This window comes from Cervus canadensis, chromosome 2 (genome assembly GCF_019320065.1).
Source record: "Cervus canadensis isolate Bull #8, Minnesota chromosome 2, ASM1932006v1, whole genome shotgun sequence".
Taxonomy (NCBI): Eukaryota; Metazoa; Chordata; class Mammalia; order Artiodactyla; family Cervidae; genus Cervus; species Cervus canadensis.
Genome location: NC_057387.1, coordinates 10,597,641 through 10,609,705, shown reverse-complemented (window position 1 = coordinate 10,609,705; position 12,065 = coordinate 10,597,641). Strand labels below are relative to the sequence as shown.

Genomic DNA, 12,065 nt, shown 5'->3' with positions numbered 1-12,065 from the left:
TAGCCTGGAGACAAAGATTGAAAAGATACAAGAAATGTTTAATAAAGACCTAGAAGAAATAAAAAGAAGTCATTAAAAATTGGAACAGTGAATGCAAAATGAAAATTGAAGATCAAAAACACTGTGGAGGGAACCAAGAGTAGAATAACGGAGGCAGAAGATAGGGTAAGTGAGGCAGAAGATAAAATGGTGGAAATAAATGAAGCAGAGAGGAAAAAAGAAAAAAGGATCAAAAGAAATGAGGACAACCTCAGGGACCTCTGGGACAATGTGAAACGCCCCAACATTCGAATCATAGGAGTCCCAGAAGAAGAAGACAAAAAGAAAGGCCATGAGAAAATACTCGAGGAGATAATAGCTGAAAATTTCTCTAAAATTGGGAAGGAAATAGCCACCCAAGTCCAAGAAACCCAGAGAGTTCCAAACAGGATAAACCCAAGGCGAAACACCCCAAGACACATATTAATCAAACTAACAAAGATCAAACACAAAGAACAAATATTAAAAGCAGCAAGGGAAAAACAACAAATAACACACAAAGGGATTCCCATAAGGATAACAGCTGATCTATCAATAGAAACCCTCCAGGCCAGAAGGGAATGGCAGGACGTCCTGAAAGTAATGAAAGAGAATAACCTACAACCTAGATTACTGTATCCAGCAAGGATCTCATTCAGATATGAAGGAGAACTCAAAAGCTTTACAGATAAGCAAAAGCTGAGAGAATTCAGCACCACCAAACCAGCTCTTCAACAAATGCTAAAGGATCTTCTCTAGACAGGAAACACAGAAAGGTTGTATAAATGCAAACCCAAAACAACAAAGTAAATGGCAACGGGACCACACCTATCAATAATTACTTTAAATGTAAATGGGTTGAATGCCCCAACCAAAAGACAAAGATTGGCTGAATGGATACAAAAACAAGACCCCTATATATGCTGTCTACAAGAGACCCACCTCAAAACAAGAGACACATACAGACTAAAAGTGAAGGGCTGGAAAAAAATATTTCATGCAAACGGAGACCAAAAGAAAGCAGGAGTCGTCATCTCATATCAGATAAATAGACTTTCAAATAAAGCTGTGAAAAAGAGACAAAGAAGGAACACTTAAAACAAAATAAATTACGTTGAAATCAAAAAGGAAATCAAAATCCCAAGGGGAAAAAAAGAAAAAAATAATTAAACCAAAATTAATTTAAATATATATTGCCCCCCAAAAACCCAACATAGGAGCACGGATATGGTACGGGGCCAACACTAACGAGTATGAAAAGGAATTAATAGTAACACAATAATAGTGGGAGACTTTTAATACCCACTCAAACTATTGGTAGATCAACTAAACAGAAATTACAAGGAAAACAAACTTTAAAATGACACAATGGACCAGCTAGACCTAATTGATATCTATAGGACATTTCACGCAACAATCAACTTTCAGCTTTTTCTCAAGTGCAACACGGAACCTTCTCAGAATAGATCACATCCTGGGCCATAAATCTAGTCTTGGGTAATTCAAAAAGAATTGAAATCATTCCAGTCATCTTTTCTGACCACAGTGCAGTAAAGATTTAGATCTCAAATTACAGGAAAAAAATTGTTAAAATTCAAACACATTGGAGGCTAATTAACACGCTTTTGAATACCAACAAATCAAAGAAATCAAAATATGTATATGAAATGAATGAATGAAAACACAACAACCCAAAACCTACGGAGCACTGTAAAAGCAGTGCTAAGGGGAAGGTTCATAGCATTACAGGCTTTACATCAAGAAACAAGAAAAAAGCCAAATAAAAATAACCTAACTTCTACACCTAAAGCATTAGAGAAGGAAGAAATGAAGAACCCCAGGGTTAGCAGAAGGAAAGAAATATTAAAAATTAAGGCAGAAATAAATGCAATAGTAACTAAAGAGACCATAGCAAAATCACAAAGTTAAAAGCTGGTTTTTTGAAAAAATAAACAAAATTGACAAAACATTAGCAAGACTCATTAAGAAACAAATAGAGAAGAACCAAATTAACAAAATTAGAAATGAAAATGGAGAGATCACAACAGACAACACTGAAATACAAAGGATCATAAGAGACTACTACCAGCAGCTCTATGCCAATAAAATGGACAACTTGGATGGAATGGACAAATTCTTAGAAAAGTATAACTTTCCAAAACTGAACCAGGAAGACATAGAAGATCTTAACAGACCCTGTGGATTTAAAAGATGCTTACTCCTTGGAAGGAGAGTTATGACCAACCTAGATAGCATATTAAAAAGCAGAGACTTTACTTTGTCAGCAAAGGTCTGTCTAGTCAAGGCTTTGGTTTTTCCAGTCGTCATGTATGGATGTGAGAGTTGGACTATAAAGAAAGCTGAGCACCGAAGAATTGATGCTTTTGAACTGTGGTGTTGGAGAAGACTCTTGAGAGTCCCTGTGGCTGCAAGGCAGATCCAACCAGTCCATCCTAAAGCGAAATCAGTCCTGGATGCACCTGATGCATGCAAAGAGCTTGAACTCATTTGAAAAGACCCTAAGGCTGGGAAAGATTTGAGGGCAGGAAGGAGGAGGGACACAGGGAAGAAGATGGTGGATGTAATCACCGCACTCAATGGACATGAGTTGGCGTGACTGCGGGAGTTGGTGATCAACAGGCAGGCCTGATGTGCCTGATGTGCAGTTCTTGAGGTCGTAAAGGGTCGGACATGACTGAACGACTGTACTGAACTGACGATAGGTACATCATGTTAGGTGGACTTATGAGTTTGTCATTGCCTTCTTTTGAGGAGTAGTGCATTTAAGGATATGTGTATGAATGACAAGTTGACAAGGAGGGAATGATGACGGTTACTTTAATGTGTCAACTTGACCAATATATTTGTTTTTGCTGTTGTTCAGTTGCTCAGTCATGTCCAACTCTTTGAGACCCCATGGACTGCAACATGCCAGACTTCCTTGTTCTTCACCATCTCCCGAAGCTTGCTCAAACTCATTAAATAATGTGACTATCATATAGTATCCAGCTATTCTTTTAGACATTAATCTAGGTATTGTTGTGAAAGTATTTTGTGGATGTGGATACCACCTATAGTCAACTGACTTAAAGTAATTATCTTCAATAATGGTGGGCCTCATCCACTCAGATTAAAATATTTATAGAAAAACTGAGATTTCCCTTAGGATAAAGTATAACTAATTTTCCCTATTCAGAAAATTCCAAGATAAGAGTATCCTCAGCTATTAAAATTGCAGACATCTTGATTAGTTCTGTGGACTATTCCTCATTATTTGGATCCACAGGAAAAGAAATACTTGAGAGAAAAAGGAAAGGAGTGTAAGTAGAAACTACAGTGTGGAATCTGTAAGCTTATTCTACCCTGTTCATAATCTAGGAACATACTTAATGAGCCCTGGGTTCTTTCACTATACCTTTGGAAGGCAATGGTATACATTTGGATTAAACTCAGATTTTTAAATAAGCCCTAATTTTTAGTAAAGAAATTCTTTGTCCTCCGGACAGCAATATCAGCTTTTGACCAAGAGTTTCCAGCTGCTCCATGGTTTTGGACTTGCCAGTCCCCAACCCTCACCCCTACAATCACGTAAGTATATGTATATTCCCTTCTGGCTCTGTTTCTGTCACTCACTTACTCCCCGGTTGGGGACCAACACAACTAATTATGTTTCTTAGAAGAATCATATCTTCCTTTTTGTTAAAAGGAAGTACTGAGTACTTGTTAGTACTCAGCAAACAATAGAATGGGAAGTCAATTATTGTATTATTTGATACTGAAACTGACTAAATAGCATCTACATTTCTTAGGGAACTAATCATATCAATAATCTCTCAACTTTTTAAACCACAGGCTGACAATTTCTTGTACTTGTGCACCTTCAAGTAAGCCAAAAATTGTTAATTATAAGCAATAATTACCAGTTTTAGTCTTTTAATGGTTGTAATGGTATGTTTTAAATCAGTTGCTACTAATAGTAGTAATACTGTTTGTAAAGTGCTTTAAAAGTCCCTTCCTTATGTGAGACATTATGGAGTAATCTATATTAGTTACTATCATAAAGTAAAATTAGATGAATAAGTGTAACAATAGTGTTATACAAAATAATATTTAATAGAATAATGCTGATGAAGTGTGATAGATTTGAGCTGTATTCAACAGTGATTAAAAGCAAATAGTCACAATAACAATACCAAAATGTTTTATAAATAGAGCCTCACATTAGTTGTCAGTTAATTATTTAAAGCTATGCAAATGGATTAATTAGGAAAGAGTTTTAGGACATAAGTTGGTGTCATAGACAGTGACTGGAGACATGTGCATTGAGTTGCCAAAAGACAACTGGCTAAAACTCAGAGGACTAATTAAAATTTCAGTCTCAAATAAAAATGGCACCACAGCAGAACATTAGTCAACCATAGCAAGACCCTCCACAAACAAACATAGAAATAGACAAGAAAATAGAGTACCCTTGCCTTCACAGTTCTTCACTTAACAAAGAACAAAGTATCCCTGAGAGAAATGTATTGACTAAACATGCCCCAACCTTTTCATAACTCAATCCTCTTAGAGTGTTAATCTACCAGAACAAGATAAAATAAATACATGTATGTGTTTGTGAATGAATATTAATGCTAATGAATATAGTGAAAACTCTAATTCCATGGGCTTTGCCTAAGCTTTCCTCTCAAAGGAATTGTACTTGTGGATCTTTTTATAATTTTTAAGATTTCTTCTTTACATTTTTACCTCCATATCTATCTTTCCTTTATGTGCAGAGCATGTTTTGTGTATTGACCTTCCCTTGTGGCTCAGACATAATGAATCTGCCTGTAACACAGGAGACCCAGGTTCAGTCCCTCAGTAGGGAAGATCCCCTGAAGAAGGCAATGAGTACCTACTCCAGTATTCTTGTGTAGATAATTCCATGGACAGAATCTGGTGGGTTATAGTCCATGGGGTTACAAACAGTCAAACAACTGAGGGACTAACACTTGTTTTCACTGGGTTCTCCAGAGAAACACAACCAATAAACTATATTCACATATGTTCTAGTCACAGAAATTGGTTCATACGATTATAGAGATTATCCTAAGTCCACAACTGTGTCAAGAAGTGATTCTAGAAATGTGACTAACTGCAGTATTTTTCAGATTTATTGCTGCCCTAATACCTTCGAGGTCTTTGAACAAATTTTTTTAAAGGTTTATGCTGAAGACTTGGCCTGCACCCCATGGAGAATTGTTTGCTTGGGAAGAAACATTGAGCAGACAAGATGGCCAAGAAACCCAGGAATTCTGCAACTATTAGGAGGAATTGTTGTGCACATTTGAGAACTGTTGGAAGCAGCAGTAGCCATTGTTATAGCTCTGTTGGTAGCCTCTGAAAATGGTATAGCTGGAATAAAGACTCTGAGTCAGTAATCATATCACTTGGGAGTTTCTGCTGATTTGAGGACAGCTGCTAGGGAGTTCTATCAGCTACATCTCAGTCAAGAACTACTAACAGAACTGCAACAGAGTAAAGTGGGAGAAGACTTCAATGCTAAGTGCCTGAAATCTTTTCTGACCTCTCATTGTGAGTTACTCATGAAGGGGGGGGGGGGGAGTGAGTTTTTCTTCATTATCTCACAGAAGAGGAAGAATCAACATTTCTAGAAAATCTAAAAGTGTAGAAATTGTGTTGGCTGAGTCTAGCAACAGAAAGCTTGACTTTAACTTCATTTCAAATACAGGATATGAAAACTGTGGCATACGTGTGTACAGCAGGCAATTACCTGGTTTTTTTTTTGTTTGTTTGTTTTTTGTTTTTTTCTTCTCTCACCTACCTTGGGTCTATTCAATAGAGAATTGTGAGAAAGAATGAGGATAATTAGGGGACTGGTCAAGCCCTCTAGGATGCTACCCAAGATTTTTTACCCTATTCCCTATCCTTGAAGCAGGCACTTGATTGGAGATCTTTTCATCTCCATCAAGCTTGGAAAAAGTGAAGTATTGTCTCTATGGCCCGCATCTAAACACTCCATGGTTATCCTTCAGTCCTCAAACCAGCTTTTTGCCATTGTTCTTCAAAGTCTCTGTTTTACTAGCTACGATATTACCCTTTCTCATCCCTCACACTATGTGTTCCTATGCCCCTCTCCTTGGTGCAGAAACTGAATTTGTAGAGTTCAGATGAAACTAGACTAAAAAGGATAACTTTGCTTCTTTATTTGCAATGATAAAGCAGGCTTTATTTGTCTTGGTGAAGTCCAAGGATGAAAAGGGTTTTCTTCCTTACTTAACGACCTCAGAAAATTCAGTCCTGTCTTACCTATTGTAATATGGGTTTTCCATATTATTTCTCTTTTCTTAATTTGCAAAAATTTTCAGCTTCTAATGAGCTATCAGGCAACCTGGGACTAATTGCCAGCTAATTGCCAGTATTAATCTTCTCCTGTTTCCTTTTTAGCCTGTTGGACCTGTGAGATTTAGTATCCAGGTTGTTTCCTACATCCTATTTACTCATTGAACAGATTGGAACTGTGCCAAAATTAATGTTGCAATAATGGATCCCTGGAGTTTTGGAAAGTATAAACATAAACCAGCCTGTTGGGGCCACAGCTAATAAGAAACAAAAGAAAATTTCTTCAATGATGCTTTAGGGGATACTTCTCATAATTCTCAGCAGAGGAGGTAGGAATACAGTTTGGAGGTATTGAGATGTCAGTAGTAGAAAGAGAATAGAGTCATTTAAAAATAGAAATGATTATAGTAATATTAGTTTTTGAGTCTTATTTTTATTAGATTTTTAGGTTTCACTGACATCTAATAGCTTTGTGCTAGGGAACATAGAGAAATAGGCCCTGTTGGGTTATTTTATGTAGAAAATTGAGTAAAATTAGTGCTTGGGTATAGTGATACAGAGGTCTCCGATGATAATTTTAGAAATGTCCTAATCATCCCGTGAGTTTTAGTCTATCTATGAGTGATGGTTAAAAAAAGCATGTAGGGAAAGCAAGGCACAAATACACAAGGTAGACTTAAAAGTTGGAGAATAATATAGGGCCATGGGGTGATAAATAGAGCATCACCAATGAATTGTAGTAGGCACAGGAATGGTTATAAATAAGCGCCATAAAATATGCTCCCCTACTCCATGGAACTTACTTCCTTTCTATCAGCCATCTCTGAAAGGCTGATTCCTTTTGAAAGTCTTTTCTGGGTAATTGGAAAAGAAAGGACATAAACTTCTAATTCCTTATCAAAAATGAATTTTCAACATTTAGTTCATTCAATGCCCATTCTCAAACATCACATGAAACTGTTCTCTGGTGACAATGGTATATTAAAAACTTCTAACAGGCAATGAAGGAATAAAGGAAATATAACTGACTTATTTTTCCTTACAGACTTTCTACTGTCTTTAGCACTCCACACTCCTAACATTCTGTGGACAAATAATCTAAAGCATCAGACTCATAAATGGGAACTGAGGAGGTAAAATAAATTACATTGTTCAAGAATATCCTGTTGGTTTGTTTTGTTAGATATCTAATGATGCATGAAAGTGTTTGGAAGAACCAGAGCTTTAGTAATAGTAGTAATAATAAAAATAAAAGCAATGGTAGCGTATCATGAGGACTTGGGTCTGGTTAATGTTCTATAACTTCTTGGTTGTGTGACACATTAACACAATTATAACTTTGCAATGTGATCTGATAGATTGTGAGCTGAATCTCTGTTCCCAGATTCTCCAAATAAGGCTTAAAATCCCATCATCTCTTTCATGACTTTACATTATGCCTTTCGCGGATGTCATCTTTAAAAAAATCAAATATTTAGTCATCAATTCATTAAACAAGTAGTTCTTAAGTAGCAATTTGTATTTATGTTATGGGAAATATAAAACTGCTCCCAAGGTATTTATACTCTGATATATGAGAAAGTAGAGGCTGGTACTTTCGTGATATATTTTATGCACAATAGAAAGTCATTAAATTAAGAGAAGAGAAAGTACATGTCCCACTTATCATTGGAGACCAGAGTAGTCAGAGGTCACAGCTTCTGTTTGAGCTTCAATAATGAATAGAAAGTGCATAAGGTTTTCCAGGTGGAAAGTATGAGTAAAAGCACAGAGGTGAGATACTGCAAGATGAGAAGGCATGGTCTTGCTGTTTGTTGAAGAAGGAAAAGTGATTTACAATTATTTCAGTTAAGAACAGTACTCTACCTAAGATAGATACAATTTAAAAATAGATATGTAGTAACTAGATATATTACTTTAATTTAGCAATAAATTAGCACATTAATGAATGGATAAACTGATAAAAGTGATGACTTATCTACTCAGTGTGCATGCTCTGTTGCTAAGTCATGTCCGACTCTTTGTGACCCCGTGAACTTCAGCCCGCCAAGATCCTCTGTCCATGGGATTTCCCAGGCAAGAATACTGAAGTGAGTTGCCATTTCCTTCTCCAGGGGATCTTCCTGACCCAGGGATCAAACCTGTATCTCTTTCATGACAGGTGTATTCTATACCACTGAGCCACCAGGGACGCCCTGTCTACTTAGAGAACATATCAAGTCTACCTATTAGCCTACTGGTCACTATGCTACACTCAGGTAGAAAAATGAAACTGATACTTTTGCTTCTCTTGAAATGAGAGAATGTGAAGCGAAAACATTCAAAGATGGTATAGATTAAGAAATATACCTTGAAAATGTAGGATCGGACAGCTGGTCTCTTCAACTGAGCTACTTCAGGTAGAAGTTTTTCTTTTTGTATTCTTCTTTGGTGCCTTATATTTTCAACTATTTGGTTGCTTTAATCTTTTTATCACTTTAAAAATTCAAACTTGATTTTAGTTGAATTGCAAAAAGGATTTGCTCATCCTTTAGTAAGGAGAAATTGGAGGAGCTGAAACTCCTTGAGGCCAGGTGCACCCAATGCAATGTTGAGTTCTGTTGGAAATCCAGGTAAAATGTGAACAGACACAAGGGTTCATATTGAAGTAAGGTCTGATGTGTTTGATTTATTTTCTCTTGAGGTTTGAAACTACAATTAGAGCAGAATCAGAGAATTATCTTGGCATAACTGTAGATATTTAGTAATATCAATGGCCAACCTGACTGTAATAAATTTGTGTTCCTCTAGAGTCACTTAAATATACTAAAATCCATCCAACTCTCTTCTATTCAGTGCATGAAATCGATTGATTAAGGGGAAAGGGTGTACTAAAGTCAACACAATATTATTGTCTCCATAAATGCATGCAAATAGGAATTGGGTATGCATGTTGGTCTGGTAGATTTTTTTTAATAAAATAATAGGATTAAAAACTAAATCCTGAAGTAGATATATGTTTAAAGTATCTCTAAAAGGAAGCTTAAGAAAAACTAACACTACTTCCTGAAAATTAAATACCTTAGGTAGCAGAAGCTGACATTTAATAGAAGTTTACAGTGAGCATGTGCACTTCTCAGTGCTTTAATTTTCATAAGAAAACTAGGAAAGAGGTGTTATTAGTATTTTATGTTACACATGAAAAAGCTGAAGCACAAAAAAATTACACAGATAATAAATGATAGAGTTAGGCTGATATGCAGGAAGTTTCAGACATTTCCATTCCCTAATTGCTATTTGAAGTAGAGAGTGTGAAAATAATTTCCTAGACTTAAACACTGGAAACATGTACTCTTGAGTTTTGGAAACAATTCCATGAATTGACATGGTCCATTGGGCATTTCCTACTAGCAATAGTCCTTATCCCTTCTCCTATTTCTTGTTCCTCAATCCATAGTGGAAATAACTATCTCCCCTTTTCATGGCAAACTCTGTTTCTTCATTTTTGTCCTCTGTAGATCAATCTTGGGGAACAAATCAACCAAGCTAATTATTCCTCTGTCACAGAGTTCCTATTGATGGGATTCTCCAACCTTGGAGAAATCCAGTTCATCCTCTTTGCTGTTTTTCTGTGCCTGTATCTGATTATCCTGAGTGGAAACATCACCATTGTCACTGTCATCTGCCTGGATCGCAGCCTCCACATCCCTATGTATTTCTTCCTAGGGATCCTTTCCATCTCTGAGACATGCTATACCTTTGTCATTCTGCCCAAGATGCTCATAAATCTGTTGTCTCTGCTCAGAACAATCTCATTTATTAACTGTGCCACTCAGATGTTTTTCTTCCTTGGTTTTGCTGTCACTAATTGCATGCTACTGGGAATCATCTGTTATGACCGCTTTCTTGCCATCTGTCATCCACTTCAGTACTCTGTCCTTATGAGCTGGCAAGTCTGTGGACAATTGGCAGCCACTTGTGCTGTAATTGGTTTTTTGTTTTCATTGATAGGCTGCCTCTTAGTTTTTGAACTACCTTTCTGTGGCCCCAACAAGATTAACCATTACTTCTGTGACATCTCACCAGTTATCCGCCTTGCCTGTACTGATTCCTATATCAATGAACTCATCATCTTCATTGGTGGAGTTTTAGCACTCATGGCCCCTATGATTTTTATCTGCATCTCTTATGGCTTCATTGTTCACACCATCCTGAGGATCCCATCAGCTGACGGCAAGCGAAAAGCCTTCTCCACTTGTGCCTCCCATCTTACTGTAGTCATTGTCCACTATGGCTGTGCCTCCTTTGTCTATCTGTGGCTGTCATCCAAGTACCCATCCAGCAAAGATAGACTTGTGACAGTGACCTACACAGTTGTGACTCCATTGTTGAACCCCCTGGTGTATAGCCTAAGGAACAGAGATGTCCAGACGGCCATTCGAAAAGTGACTGGCAGAAGAGGATTTTATTCTAAAGCTCTGTAATAAGAATACTTTATATCTACAAAATACTCTTTTCTGAGGATATACCAATAATTGTAAAAGTGATGATAGCATTGTCTTTCATTCACATAGCACTTTATAACCTCATAGTGAAAGTTTCTCCATGGTATTAATTTGATAGGTTTGGTCTTAAACTTGGGGTAATTATTAATACTATACACATCTGAAATGCTCTTAAACTTGAACAAGGAAGTATATTTTAAATTAATGTTATTGGAATATAGTTGTTTCCCAATGTTGTGGTAGTTTCTACTGTACTGAAAACTGAATAAGCTGTATATATACTTAGGTAAGAATGATTTTAGTCTCTTCTAGGAAGGATAAATAACATACTGTGGATGGTAATTCAATATAGAAGGTCCAGTCATTACAAATTTTCAAGTTTAGAAAAGCCTCAACAGGACTCTTCACAAAAAAATCGTTAAGAAAATAGAATAAATCTAGTTGAAATTTAATATAACCATGAGTTATCAGTGTTGAAAAGGACCGAAGTCTATCACTTCCAACTGTTCTGTTATTGCAGGTATCTTACCTGCAGTATTTCTGCCTCTAGTTTAACCACTGTTAAATATCACTGTTATAAAGCTCCACTTTTATATGCTGTCCTCCTTTTCATTACACATATTATTTCTGGAGATGAATATCTTGTATATAATTTTTCACTTCCACAGCAGTGATTTAAATATTTGAAAATGAATGATGTATGCTTTCCCTAAGACACCTTTAACCTAGCTGATGACTCCTTTGATAAATCCTGGTTGTTTTTCTATGGCTTATTCTCAAGGTACTTTTCATTTCATTAATAGCATTCTTTGATAGAGTCACCAGGAAATGGGTATAATATATAATATTATATATAATATAATCCAGGTGACTTTGGATAATCCTCTCCCTTGTCCTTAAAGTCAATTTTATATTACTACAGCCAAAGTTTCTTCCTTATAATTTTCCTATAAGTTCTATTACATGTTTATCCTTCTCTGACCCCTGCGTCTTTCAGACTAAAGGATTATATATTATATATCCACAGTCCTTTCATTTTGAAGCATATTTTGATCAGTTTTGCTTAGCTGGATATTTCTTTTTCAATAATCACCAATCTCCTGTTCTCTGCAGAAAGTATTATGCATATTCTCACTTCCACTTAAAACAATTAACTATTCTCCCCTCCCATGGCCCTCTTTGTCACTCCTTCCAAACACAATGTTACCTGATATCATT

At 36.4% G+C, this 12,065-nt stretch overlaps 1 protein-coding gene across 1 annotated transcript; it reads left to right on the top strand.

The window, feature by feature from the left end:
* The first annotated feature begins 3,561 nt into the window (after positions 1-3,561).
* LOC122426654 (olfactory receptor 10R2-like) lies at positions 3,562-10,826 on the top strand. Its single transcript, XM_043445747.1, has 2 exons — positions 3,562-3,606; positions 9,861-10,826. The coding sequence occupies exons 1-2, from the start codon at positions 3,562-3,564 to the stop codon at positions 10,824-10,826; spliced, it is 1,011 nt and encodes a 336-aa protein (XP_043301682.1).
* The last annotated feature ends 1,239 nt before the right edge of the window (positions 10,827-12,065 follow it).

Bases quoted from the DNA above. Each gene is read 5' to 3' on its own strand.
- LOC122426654 (XM_043445747.1), top strand. From the start codon at position 3,562: ATGGTTTTGGACTTGCCAGTCCCCAACCCTCACCCCTACAATCAC. The intron at 3,607-9,860 runs GTAAGTATATGT...TGTCCTCTGTAG, and splicing joins ACCCTCACCCCTACAATCAC to ATCAATCTTGGGGAACAAAT.